At 33.5% G+C, this 14,883-nt stretch overlaps 1 protein-coding gene across 1 annotated transcript; it reads right to left on the bottom strand.

The window, feature by feature from the left end:
• Nucleotides 1–253: 253 nt before the first annotated feature.
• LOC124843388 (cyclic nucleotide-gated ion channel 1-like) lies at nt 254–1,752 on the bottom strand. The gene is given in 4 exon segments (XM_088107810.1): nt 254–962; nt 965–992; nt 1,415–1,651; nt 1,732–1,752. Coding segments are annotated over 4 exon segments (954 nt in total). The 3' UTR covers nt 254–294.
• Nucleotides 1,753–14,883: the final 13,131 nt, after the last annotated feature.

Genomic DNA, 14,883 nt, shown 5'->3' with positions numbered 1-14,883 from the left:
GCAGAAATAAAGAAATCAGGATGTGAAAAAATAGTTCATTTTGTGCTTCATTCACGAATGAAAAGACTTCTGTAACAATCGTATATTTATATGTATGATGTATAGATATACAACTTCATAGTTTATATTTTATAGACATTACATGTTACACTAACTTACAAAATAAAACAAATAAACGAAATGCCATTTTGGCCCTCTATCAAAAAGGTCATTTTCATGTTAATATTTCCTTCACTTTCATCCTTTTTTCTTGTCTTGCAGAACCAGGCATCCGCAACCTTTATTCGTCTACAACTATTGTTCTTCAGAAGTAAAATCAGGCTCAGCAGGCTTCTGCAGCAGCATGGGTGATATTCTTTCTGGCACCCTGGTCTTTGTTGTGCTATTTCTACGTAAAAGTCTGAGTGCATTAGCTGCAAACCTTGAAGCATATATTGTGGCACCTAGACTAGGTGAGCTACCACCTGCTTTGGCTAATGCATCTTGCAAACGATTCTCTTCTTCTCTCAGAGATTCTTCCAGCTTCTTTTTACTATAACGCCTCCACGCTGCTTGTATGAAACATGCAGCCCATGTACGCCATTGTTGTGAATAGAACCTGAAAGTGTGACGAAGCTGCTTACTAAGAAGGCGCCAGAACTGTGAAGCAACAAACTTCAAGTCATCGGCTTTTAGAGCAAATGCTTCCACTTCTGAAAGAGTTTGGACAGTCCTAGTTGATATGGGAAGGTTGGATGAGGAGTGAGGATCTAAAGCCCATGTGAGAAGTTCCTCTCCACAAAAGTCACCAGCCTTGAGGTATTCAGAGTTAAAGAAGCCTGTTCTTCCACCATTATTGGTTACAGTCAATAGCTTGCCGCGCATTATGAAGAGCATCTCATCAACAGGATCTCCTTCCCGGACAATGCAGATTTCTTCTGTGTATAGCACTGGCTGGAGTTTGTCACACATTGCATCCAGAATTGCTCATCCATTTTCTCAAACATTGGCACCTTCCGTTCATGCAAAAGAAAGATTTAGTTGTTGCTAAAATATTACATGGAAAATCAACTACATCTTCAAAGTTTAGATGTACATACAACACATATTCAAACAAAATACCAGGAACAGGAGAGAAATTTGTATACAGATATATGGTAAAGCACCCGGATGTTATTCATTTAATCTACCTAGAAACAAAGTTCAAAAGCTTCAGAATTTTATCAAATCAGTATTTCTGTTATATTTATTTGAGAATACCATACCTTCCTATCTTTGGATATTCTATTACGTTTTCACTAACCAAAAGCAACAATAGATGTACTAAAATAGACCAAGTAAATTTTCATTTTCAATAAAAAGAAAATTATCAGTCACTGTAAAAGAACAATAGTAGCATGATATGAAAAGAAAACCAAGATATGGAGAGACTTACCCTCATCAGCAAAGCCAAGCAAAAATGACGCTTAATATCCCTTCTCAAATCCTTTGGAAGATCTCGGATCAAGTTGTCTTCATCAACACCTCTGGTTTCTTGCCATTTGTATTGCTCATGTCGTCTGATTCTTTCTCTCAGGCTGTCAGGGAGTAATCGATGAGACATCCACTGTTCAGCATCTCTCCTTTTTACTCTCATTTCCTCCAATCTAGTAGTCGTTGACTGCAAATATGTCTGTTCCAAAAAATATACAATTGAGTCCAATATAGAAGAAAATTTGGCCCAGGTGTGAAACTAGAGATGAAATAACGAACCAGAAGAACTTTAGGATACATCTAAAATAGGATGAGAAATGTTTGTTACATAATTCTGGAAGAGGGAGAGCATTACAAATAATTACTTTTTGGATGCCTACCTAGAGAGTACTATAATAACTTAATCTTCACCCTATTTCAGGCAATAGTCGTAGGCAGAAGGTAATTAACAACACTTGAGAAACTGAAAATTATTAATGCAATGTGTTTCCTTAAAAGCCACTGAAAAATAAGATTACGACTGTTCCTTTGGGAAGAACATTTTCTCACGACCATAGGTTATAGAACTTGTTAGATATGTTGTGTTTTATATTAATTAGGGAAACATAGTCCTTATGTTAATTATGTTATTATAAATACATTATCTTATGTGTATGTTCTACACAGATTAATCCTATACATATTTTTATTATATTTAATATTGTATCAGAACCATGAATTAGAGTCTATTTTAACGAGATTGGTGTTTGTTAGACATATCATTCTACCCGCTATCGGATTGTTAGTGAACCATCCATTAATGTCTAGTTTCACCTCAACGTGGGAGATGTGTGTTAGAAGTAGGGGTGACAAAACAGGATGGACCCAATCGGGTCAACTTGTGTTAAAAGGAATGGGTCGGGTTGAAGATTTCAACCCGTCAGCCCGTTTTTGATAAGTCAATGCGGCCAGCCTGGCCTAGCCCTTTCTTTTAAATTAAAAATTAAAATAAAAAATAATTAAAATGATTAATATTTTTTATATTATTTTTTTAAAGGTATAAATATATAATAGTGTTGTAATTTAAATAACTAGCACTCACAAATTAAGTTCTAATTATTAATTATAATAGAGTAATTTAACATGTAAATTAATAATTTTTTAAATTTATTTAATTAAAAATATTAACTAATCAATTAAAAGTTATATGATTAAATATGATTTTAATGTTTATTTATATGTATATATAAACAAATTTAAAAATTTTGAAAAAAAAAATAGAAAAGAAAAACATTAGCTCGTCCTGTACGGGGGAGAGTTATCATTATTGGACCGTTTCTGTTAGACAAGACAACCCTACTAGCCTGTTTTTGACGGGCCACTGACAGGCCAAGCCAACATGAGTTGGGCTAACCCATTTTGTCATCCCTAGTTAGAAGCCTCACATTAACTACAAATAAGAAAAATTTATAATATATAAGTGAGTGCAAACCTCACCTTACAAACCAGTTTTATAGGATTGAGTTAGGCTTAAAGTCTACTTCTTAACATGGTATTTAGAACCTAAAGCTTTTGATAGTTAATATTTGAATTTTGAATTCATTGAGTGAGAATTTTCTTGGTTCTTGTCATAGAATACTCGTACTCTTTCCTAGATAGGATTGCACAAGTATATCTTTTATTTTATTGGCCTTACTCGACCTTCTTCTATTGGACCTTAGGTTCTTGACTTAAGTTTCACATATCACTAGGAATAAATATTTGTTTTCTTTATCTTTACGGATAATTTCCCTACGGTTACAATGTTTGATGGGTCTAGGGTTTTATCTCATTGTGTTCGTATTATTAATCTTTTTCCATTTTAAACCATTTTTAACCATTGATAATGTTTTTATGTTTCTGGGTTCTCCTTTAACTTATTATCCGTGTTAATCGTGTAACCCGTTATGTTGATTGTGTTAGGACTTTGAGGGGGTGAGGTTCAAGTTCTGCCTTCGCGGTTCAACGTGATGGTGATTATGATGATGAGTTTGAATGCAAGAAGGAGAAACTCAGCTTCAGGGCACCCAAGGTTTGCAGTAATCAGAAGAAAGGTTCCAGTTTGTCTGGTGCAAGTGTTCCAGTTTGTTTGGTGGTTAGGCATTGACCTTGAGGCATGGTGGGTTGGTGGTTAAAGAAGACGAGAAGGGAAGGTTTATGAAGGTGGAAGGAGTTGCTTTGATGGGTTTGAAGAAGAATAGCGGGGAGAGGAGAAATGGATTGTTTGGGCCAGAAGATTTTTATGCAGGTGACAGTGTGGGCCAAAGCTGGGAGAAAGAACCTTGTTGGCCTGCCATTGTTATTGATCCTATGACTCAGGCTCTTGAGTTGGTTCTCAGGTTTTGTATAGCTGATGCAGCTTGTGTCATGTTTCTTGGGTACGCGGGGAATGAGAATCAAAGGGTATGTACTATGCAATGTGTAACTGTGTATGAATAATCACTTCGTATAATTGATTATAGATAATCCACTAGTACAATAAAGGGAAACAACAACGGTTATTTTCACTTATACACACCGATTCCGCAACCGAAGCATATACAGGCGAGGAAAAAAGCCTACTCCTTTTTGCCTCGGTTATGAACCGAGGCCAAAAATTGTGTGCTTTTGCCTCGGTTCAAATCCAACCGAGGCAGTAAAGGGGCTTTTTCTTTTCTTTTTTTAATTTTTTTTGTTTTCACCGTTCGCCAGATGAATTGTTAGCCCTTGGCCGCAATCCATCAACGCCTACCGCTCCATCTCACACCGCCATCATCAAAGATTCCTAACTACGAAGAACAAAGAACGAGAATGACGCGCTCCCACCATCACCTGCAAAGAATCAATCAAACACCACCACTCTTGCAGAGAATCAATCAAATATAAACAACCCAATCGAAAGCAGAAAAAGGGGACGGAAGGAAGCTTCCTCCTTCGCCGCGAATCAGAATGGAGAGAAGAAGAAGAACAACAAGAACGACCACCGCGCCCTTGCGCCCCTGCCGTGTCTCTGTCGCGCCATTGATGATCCCTCCGTCGCGCCTCCATCGGGACAAAGAAGAGGAAGGAAGCCTCCGTCTTCCTAATGAAAGAAAATGGGAGAAAAGAGAGGAGAGACGCAACTTTTGTCTCTATTATTACCTCGATTATTTTTTTAACTGAGGCAATAAGGGTCTATGGCTTCGGTTCTATAAAGAACCGATGCCTAAACCAAGTCAAAAAAATAAAAAATAAAAAATTAAGCTCTTTTATGCCTCGATTCTTATAAACAACCGAGGTAATAGACCTTTGTGATAATTACAAATATGTCACCGTGTCAGTTTTAGGCATCGGTTCTTTTTGAACCGAGGCATATACGTTTGTGATAATTACAAAAATGTCATTGTACCAGTTTTAGGCATCGGTTCTTTGTGAACCGAGGCACATACGTTTGCGATAATTACAAAAATATCACCACACCGTTTTTTTCTTCGGTTACAACTAAACCGATGTCAAATACGCGAGTTAAAATCATTTTTTTTACTAGTGATCAATTATAATTATCTGGTAATCGATTATTCTAGAGACAAAAAGAGTTTTTAGCAAACTTAAAAACCTCATATTATCTTGAGTAGCTAGTCGATTATTGCAAATTCCAAAAATAATTTTAAAGCATAAAATACATGGAATCAAACAAAACATTAAACCCTATACATAAACTATTAATTACAAAAACTTTAAAACAAAAAACAAGTGTTCATGAAGGTCTTCTTATAAAGGTCTTCTTATAAAGTGAACACTTAAAACTTGATTTGAGCATCGTAAAAAAATTTATACTTCAAGATTTTGCTAACACTTAATACTAGAACATGTCTTAAGAGCACACAATATTACACAAGGTGAGAATTCTCTCCTATGACAGCATTTTATTTCTCTAATTAAGTTACTGTCTCATTTCCTTTCAACATCCGTTCGGCTTTTATTTTTACAATTTTGATTGAACTGTAACTTTGATCCCTTCCCATTTACTCTTGCGCATTGTTGAGATTTATATGTATCTGGTTCTCTGAGTTCTTCATAACCAGAGGGCTTGATGTTTTCTGAATGCAAGCAATGATAATGATTTTCATTACCTTGTTTTTTTCTTTTAATTTAATTTTCATTCTTAGGATTAGTCTGCTCGGATTGTAACGTGACCTTTTCTTCGTTACTTCACTTTTTGTTTCTTAATAGAAAATAAATTTGGCTATATCAGCCACTGAATAACAAGGATAAAAAGGATAGAGATGCAATTTCATACTCCACCACATGACGTAGAATCGAATTTTTAGACCTCAACATGGATTAAATATGGCCTCTGCTTTTGTTTTAGTAACAACACTTTTAAATCTAATTAAAGCCTTCATTCTTAGCATCATCACACGTGCACTTCACGTGCACGACCTTCATGTTTACAATAAACAATTGTAAAGTGAGGAAACATGAGAATATATTAAAAATTCACTAGACAAGTGGAAAAATTCACCTTCAGTAAGCATTGAAAAGTTTTAGGAAATTTTAACAAAAATGAATTATAAAACCATGCATTTTATTGTAATCCACTTACTAAAGTGTATACTCATCCTCTTACAATCATTTTTTCTATATCATATATCGTGATTCATATAATTTTTTTTTTAACTTTTATAGGAGGAAAAACTTGGTTACAAAGTTAGTAGGGGATAAGTTTGATAGCAAAACCTAAATATGCAAATGGAGAAGTGATGATGGAATAAGAGAGATTAAGAGAGATTGGAGTAAGCATAACTTTTAAAAAAATCAAATTGAATGTTAACTTCATTGATAACATTTTGTATTATTTGTAGGAAAAAAGTTCAAGCATGAGACAAATACATTTTCTCTTTCACAAGATATATCAATTAAGATTCACTAGCTCATTAGAAAGTGTTATATCACAAGAGCTTACATTGTAGTTAGTTTTTCCTAACTAATATTGTACTTGAATTTGAATTTTAACGTGTATGCTTGTTATACTTTTATATAAATTTACTCATCTATATATAACATATTAATTTGATGATGGTTATATTTTACGTATAACTTAAATATAAATATAGATAAACAAATGTAAATAATTGTGATAGAAAAAATATATATCAATGCATAAATAATAAATGAGGAAAACAAAATAATATTAATAATTTTCAAATCTATGGTATTTACAGAGGTTTTGAAACCTATTTATGAAAGTTCTAAAAGTAATTATTTTATGAAAGTTCTGAAAATCATAGTATTTTACTAGATTTCAAAACTCATGGTAGTTAAATGGGGTTTTTAAACCCATAAAACTTAATAAGGTTTTAAAATCTTTGTTGAATACAAAAGGATAGAAAACCCCACAAATTGATTATTGCTTTTTAGGGTAAAAAAAGTAATATTTGAAAAAAAAAAAGAGAAAAATGTTTGGAACATATTTTTAGCCTTTTGTTAAGACAAATGAAGAAACGAGACTGTCTTGCATTTCTTGTTTTTTGAAGTTTAGCAAACAATGTTAAATGAAATAAGTGTTTATCAATATAAACCGTGTATCAAATAATGTTTTGTGAAAACAACATTTTCTAACATATATCATCTAACAGATAATGTTTAACAAACAATGTCTAACAAAAAGAAACGTCTATGTGTATGCTTAACAAAAGCTCAAAATTTTATATGTAAGGAGTGTTGAATAAATAAGCGCTTAAAGAAAAGAATCATATATGAAATTTACAAACAATTTTATAAAATAAGTGCCTAACATTTTACATCATCTATAGATCATATACTAAATACTTTTCTTCCTAAACGATGTTTCTATCAACGAGTTGACATGTACCAAAATGTTTTAAACACGCAATATGTCTAAACAATTACCAATGTTTAAAATATGTATTATAGGTATGAAAATAAATCTTTGTTTGTATGTTTTGTTCTCTTTACCTGTATGAAAGTACAAGAGTTTACTTAAATTCCTCCACAAAATTGATAAAGACATTAAGAAATACGAAGACATTCCGAAAATGTTTCTTTAAAGTTTCAAGCTTTGTAGAATTGTATAAGCTACTTTTATCAAAGTTCTGATGAAGCTCAATAGCTCTACAACGTAAACCTGAGTCTAACCACATACTTAAAAGGCTATGAAGTCTATACGGAAGTCAACTCTTAGTCTAACGGATTTTTTTTCAAAGAATGCTGTGTATAGATGATTGCATGAAGAGAAGATAAGAAGAATAAATGCATATAAACAAGGTTATTGTTACGTTGTCTCTCTTTCTCTACATCATCCAACGCTTATGTTCAAAGATAAAATCTTTACAACTGTTTCAGATTTGCTTTGTATTGAAAAAATATTCTCTCTCTAAGAGTTTTCAAATTTGTATACTCTTTATATATATATATATATATATATACACACACACACGAGACGACAAACCGAAAAAAAAAACTGGTTTAAAAATAGGGTTCTGGAGTCGTCAACATAATTGATTTGAGAAAAACTATGGAAAACCACAAAATAAGAAATGGTTTACGAAAACAGAATTTTAGATTCGGGAATCGGTTACGTGTAGGGAAAGTATTAACACCCTATCGCGCCTTCCCAAAAGCAATACCTTTAATTAACTGTATAAAGTTGACGTGGTTTTCAAAATGTTTAATTTTCTCCAAAATAACACCATAAGAAATAAAAAGAAATTAAGGATCCGAAAATGATTGACCTTTTTCCTATGTGTTCTAGTTCAGAATGAGAAATTAGAGTTACATAATTCTTTATAAAACTGTTTGAAAGTTATTTTAGAAAATAATTTGATGTTTTAGAAATGAACCCAACAAAGACTGGTCTTACTCCTACGCATCTCCATTCACGATCAAAAAATCAAGAATCACGTAGTTCTCATAAAGATTATTTGTTTGAGAATATTGATGTTTTTAATTTTTGAAGATTTCATAATTTTTGTATTTTTTGAATAGTGTATAAAGAATAAAGTAATAAATACTAGGCCGATGCGAACGCTTACATAAGTACTCAAACCTTTAAAACGTTATTTAATACTTATAAAAGAAGGAAGGGGTCAAGTACTATGACGATGTGGACAAACACACAAATATTCAAACATTTAAAATATTATTTAATTATTCAGAAAAAAAAAGAAGAAATAAAGTATTAGAACAATGCGGACGATCACACGAGTCTCATCCTAAAAGGGGTAAACGTGCAATTAGTGAAAATCACAAAAATTGGAATGTAAAAAGTAAGTCAAGGAACCCACACAAAAAATTAGTAGGGGCTGCAAATATTAAAAAAAGGTTGCAGGTAGACAAAACCTAATAAAAAAGAAAATAGGTGCATGCAAGGAATATGAGGGTGCATGAAGTTAAAAGGAATAGGTTATAGGTAATTAAAACCTAATAAAAACGAGGGTGTTGCTCCCTCCACCACCACCACTTGCTCCCTTCACCACCCCATTCTTGTTTTACCCCTCCCTTTATTTTTCCATTCTTATTTTATCCTTAGTAAAATTTTAAGGTTAATATTTTTTAACCTCTCTACATGTATGAAATTGCAACTCTTTTTCCTCTTTATCGTTCGTCCCTCATTGTTCCATTGTGCTCTTCTTCCTCTCTATCATGTTCCACTTCTTCCTCTCTATCATGTTCCACTTCTTCCTCTCGTTCTTTAATTGTGATAGAATTATGATGTGAGAGTGTGGTGGACTTTCAGTGCTTAGTGAGAGATTGCAAGTGGTAGTGAAAACAATTGATCAACCGTGCCAAGATCGGTGTGATGGTGGTGTGATGGTGGTGTGGTGGTGCTTGAAGGTGTAGGGTGAAGATGCAGAGATTTGTCGTGGTGCGTAATAAACCCTAAAAAAATAAACGTATAATCTTTAAACATGTGAGCATCTGTAAGCGGATGTCAATATCCGTTTAAGGGAAAACAGATGTTGATATCCGTTTATGGAAAACGGTTGTCGATATCCGTTTTTAATTGAAAATATTTAATTAAAAACCTGTTAGAAGGCCTACCTCTACTCCTTCAGTGTGGACCCGCGGGGAATGGGAATTTTGCTTGTTGCATCTGATCCTCCATTGCCAATGAGTTTTGCGTTTTAGTTCATCTACAATGCTCTAGGTTAATCCACTAAGCATGTCCTTTAATTGGGCTAGCTCAGTTCTAGCACCAAAGCTTTTTTCAGGATCGTTTAGCATTAACAATGGCTCTAAACAATTCCATCGAGTGGTACATGAACCAAATGCCAAGGAAAATGAGACTGCCTATATTAAGAGCACGTTTCAAGATTTGGGATCATCTGCTAATGTTCAAGGCACTTCAATTACTATGGAATATAGGCGTTCAGGAAGTTAAAAGAAATGGGCTACAGGTTATTAAAACCTAATAAAAATGAAAAGAGGTGCATGCAAGGAATATGAGGGTGTAGGAAGTGAAAAAAATGACATAAAATGATGGCAGAACGAAACTCATTCTTAAAAGAAAACAGTGTAGTATCACATATCCACCTACGAAACAGACACATTCACATATTGTTAATACATGTTGGCACAAGGGTTTCAGGGTGCGATACTTACCTCCTTGAGTGTGTCACTCCTCTAAAACATTTGGTGCTCGAATGGTCTCCTTCTTGCTATTTGTTGTTAGCAGAACACTCTTTTTATGCATAAACTTATTCTTTTTTTTCTATTTTTTTTTCGGGACCTCCCTCTAAGTCTCTCTACCTCTCTGTGTAGTTTCGATAGGATGTGTATTTATACATTGTAATATTTTTTTAATTTGAACTTAATTTTAAATTAATTGATAATGAATAATATAAAAAGAAATTTGATTTTGATAGTAATATATTTCAAAAATCAATCAAATCAAATAATATCTAAGACATTGATTATAATTATTGTAAATTTTTTTATAAATCTTGTAAGATCATATCTTTCTTTTGAAAAAAACTTAACACAATAACTCAGCTTAAAATAAGAGAAATATTAAAATCACATTTCTTTGTAAAGACTAAGATGTCATATGGGGTGTGAAGGTTAAAGAATGGTGAGGGTGTATATAAAACTTTTGGACCACAGGACTAACGAAACAAAAATTTTTGTTGATAAAATTTACCAATAAGAATTTTACTAATAGACTTTTTTTGTCATCGACATCCATCAATAATTTCAGTTTATCGATGAATTTTAATCATTATGAACCGATTTTAGTCATTTGGTAATATGAATGTTTCTTGTAATGTAAACTAGTATACAAAGTAATTCAATTAAAAACTTTTCTATACAGTTACACCAAAAAATAGTATAAAATGTAAAGTGGTGACACTTTGGTGACATTGATAAGACTTTCTATACGTTATGTTTTATTTGAATGAAAAATGTGTTTTCTTTCCATTCCTCACGAAACTCCAGCAGCCGCTTAGGTTTTTCTTTGTCGTTCTCATGGTCTTTGATTTTTCTTCCCCCTTACCATTATCTTCTACCTCCATACCCACAAAATTGCAGAAGCGGAGTAGGGGACCTTTGGCATGGATCATTCACCGCCTCGACACCATTTGTTAGAGCCTCTACTATCCCTAAGTATCGACATCGTCAATAATTAATTCTCTAATATACTAGGAAATGGTCCAATAGTAGTGACAACAACTTCACTACGCCACTTGTTTCACTTTGCGCACCACCATAAGCACTCCTTACATTCGTCTTCCACCGCCAGACTCTCGTCAAGGCTCGCGTCTTCTTACTATTACGTCAACGAGTATCGTTTTCCCCATTGTTGCAGTGCCTACGAGGTCCTACTTCTCCCTCTGTTTCAATTTTTATTGGTGTCCCTTAGGTTTTAATAATATTCACTGGCTTAAGAGAGAACTAAGCATTATTTTCATTTTTTATTTTCATTAATTTAAGAACTCCTATTAGATGGTGATTCAAATAGTGATGTATTTTGTTCGTTGAAAATTTTTTATGGTTTTTGATTTATTTTACTGGTACAATTTTGATTAGGTTCGATGGGGTTGGTGTTACTAGTATGAATGAAGAAGTGCTGAATTTAAATTTCTCTTTGTTTGAATTTCGTTTAATGTGTTTGAAATTTTGTTTGAATGAAGAAGTGTTGAACTCTTTCAGAGTTCCTATTCGCTTAACCTATATTTTCTTTGGTGTGTATAATTATTTTAGAAATACGTTGATCTTGTGTTATCAATCAACTACTTTCTCTCTATTTATATATCTATAGTTTTAAATGTCCGTATTTTTGTGGAGTTATCTCAAATAGATCCTCGTATTTTATTTGATCTCAATTTGGTCTCTGTTTTTGTAAAATTGAGTCAATTGAAACCTTGTCGTTTATTAGACTGAACGACGTTAAAATTTCTGTGTGTTGGCTTGCTGACTGCGTAAGTTTTAATGATATGGCACAGTGTGATCGTCTTAGTTGGAAAACTCTCACCGGAAAATTGCTTCTCCTGCTAGTACCCATCGGAATGTAGTGCATTAGCAGGCGAAACCTTCTCTGACATCTTCTACATGTAATAATCACCTCCCGCAGCGGCATAGCCACCAACAAAGCACTTGTCGGAAACGTGATTTTGGGAATTTGACCACAGAGATGGTTGGAACTCACGTTCAACTTCTGAAGCCCAACAACGTTGTTTGAAATCTTACCAGCTTTATGCGACAAATCCAGATTCTCAAACCTCTCCCCAAACCACAATTTCCCTAAATCAAATCTCAAGTTGTTCCTCGCTGCCCAAAACCCCACCAAATGTAAATGTTGTGTTTAATCATAAATGCAAATGAATGTACAGTGGTTAACATTGGCACTCAAGACTTCATTGAAGGAAGAGTATGTTTGTATTCCTTTTAGGTTTCACCCTTAAAAGCATAATTATTGTGGTTGTGTACAATGCAGAAACACAAAATTTAAGTTTAGATTCTATTAACAAATGAATTTGAAATATGATTTTTTTAATTTTGGAACCATTTTCTTCCTTCAGAAAGTTATAAAAATATTGGCGAAATCTGATCAGAATTATTTGATTTTCTTGAATCAAAGAGCTTAGAAATTCTTTTAAGAGACCATGTAACAACAAACTGCATTATAGTTAACTAAACTGCACTATAATTAACTGAAAAATGGTTCACTGAACTGCACTACACTATAACTGAACTAAAAAACAATTCAGTTTAGTTATTTTGAACTATTTTTCAGTTTAGTTTTCTTGAACTGTTTTATAGTTAACTATCAATTTTTATAGTACAGTATAGTGCACTTTGCCCACCCTCTCCACACACACAAAAATCTGACCTTTTTTTCCTTTTTTTCCCCAATCTTATTATCATCTTCTTCATATCACACCCTTGCAAACCTTCTCTGCTTATCATGAATTTTCCCAAGAATTTTTCCCAAGAATTTTTTCCAAGAATCTTCCCAAGAATCTTTCCAAGAATTTTCCCAAGAACCTTCTCTGCAAACCTTCATTTTTTAATATGATATAAAAATTATGGTTAAATTTTTTTTAATGTCAAAATTAAGTATAAAAATAATGATTTTTCAACCGAGCAAGTTTTTAAGCAGAAAGGGTGTATTTAGTATCAAAACTACATCGCATATAACGGTATTTTCAATTGTTATCACAACTCCAAACTTAGAACTTTGTTTGTCCTCAAGCAAAACATAATGTAACTTAGCTTTTCAAAACAATCACTACAATGACTCAACATTTTTCAAAAACTTTTTCTTCCAGGACAAGATATCACTTTTATCAACTCAGCATACAAATGCCAATCAAGATGTACATATGCCTTAATTCAATCAAAATCAATGTGATGCTTATATACTTCAACAGATGTTATCCTTAAGAATGATCAATCAACCAAGCAAAGATGTAATCAGAATTTCAAAGAACTACTCCTCATCAAGGAAAGTGTTTCACTCAAGCACTCAAAAGTGTATCACTCAATCACTCAAAGGTGTATCACTCAACTCAAAGGTGTATAGTGAGGTGTTGGTGTCTTTTTCACTTTGCTATCACAATGTTACACAAATTAACTTTGCCTTTCATTTAATTTTTTATTTAAATGATTATATAAAATGTTTCAACCTTTTTATAAAATTAACTATCCTCCACAATATTTTTTTGACACATTGCGACATATATTTCTTCCTCATGTATCAACATTTTTTTATCTGAGATTGCATAACTCTTCGTACGTTGTTGGTGTGGGTAAGATAAACAGTCAGAAAGTTCAAAAGATACAACAACAATGAAAAAGAAGCATAATAAAAAAACAGAGAGAGACAGAAGAAAATGAAACATAGAAACATGGGTCTACCATTAAAATGGTTGTGTTGTTTGGGTGATGAGATCGAAGAGAGCAAGAAACAACATAACTGTCAATAACAAATGCTTGTTGGTTAAGCATAAACGAGACCATCGCATTCATGTAGAGGATTAGAATGGGTAGAAGTTAAAAAATATTAATCTTAAAAATAAAATTGTACTGAAGAATAAAACAAAAATAAAAAAGTGGAGGGAGGGATAAAACATGAATGGGGAGGTGGAAGGAGTAAGAGGTGGTGGTGGAAGGAGCAACACCCTTTATAGAATTTATATGTTAAAGTTTCCTTAAAGACTATTTTGTTTCAAGGGTAAACCACTTTTTAATCAAAAAGTATAAAAATCCTTTTTAACTCTTAATTAAGTTTATTAAAGAAAATAAGATTTGAACTCGAATATAGATACTAGATGGACTTAGATTAACTATGTTGACCCATTTATTTAGATTTAGAGCTTCGACCTTGGGACGTTTTTACTTTGTCTCGTAAAAGCAAACGCACTCTTTGTTAGGAGGTTGATCCACAACTCTTCGTATCATTTTCGAATTCGATGTCTAATTATTACTTGGTAAGTCGTCATTGTACCCATAACCAAAACAAGAGTGATTCTCCCTGCACCTCACGGCCTTCGTCCTGCATCTCCAAAATATATTTTAATTCCAAGTATACCCTTGGCACAGGAAGGAGAATATTTTGGATTTTTAAAAAGTTTACTAAAACTTTAACTCTGCCGCATCTCAAACTCAAACCCTACACCCCTTTCAAAATCACTCCTCCCTCTTTTTGTCTCCGTCCTCCTCCTCTGTCATTCTTCTCTCCCGTATCCTCTACCACTGTTATTTTGTCTCCGCCCTCCCTCTTGTGCCAAGCTTTGTTTGCGTTCGTCCTTCGTGGTTGTTTTCCTCACAAATCTCAGGTGTTTCTGGCGTCCAGGTTAGTACCCTTCATGCATATGCTTTGTTTACTGTCATACAATCTATGCATGTGCTTGGTTGGGTGTTCGCTTCGTGCTGGTTGCCGGAGATTCGGTTCGTGTTGGTCGCCGGAGAGTAGGCTGCTTAAACGTCGTT

This window comes from Vigna umbellata, chromosome 2 (assembly GCF_029865625.1).
Source record: "Vigna umbellata cultivar VRB3 chromosome 2, Vumbellata_1.0, whole genome shotgun sequence".
Lineage (NCBI taxonomy): Eukaryota > Viridiplantae > Streptophyta > Magnoliopsida > Fabales > Fabaceae > Vigna > Vigna umbellata.
This window is presented reverse-complemented; position numbering and strand designations above follow the sequence as displayed.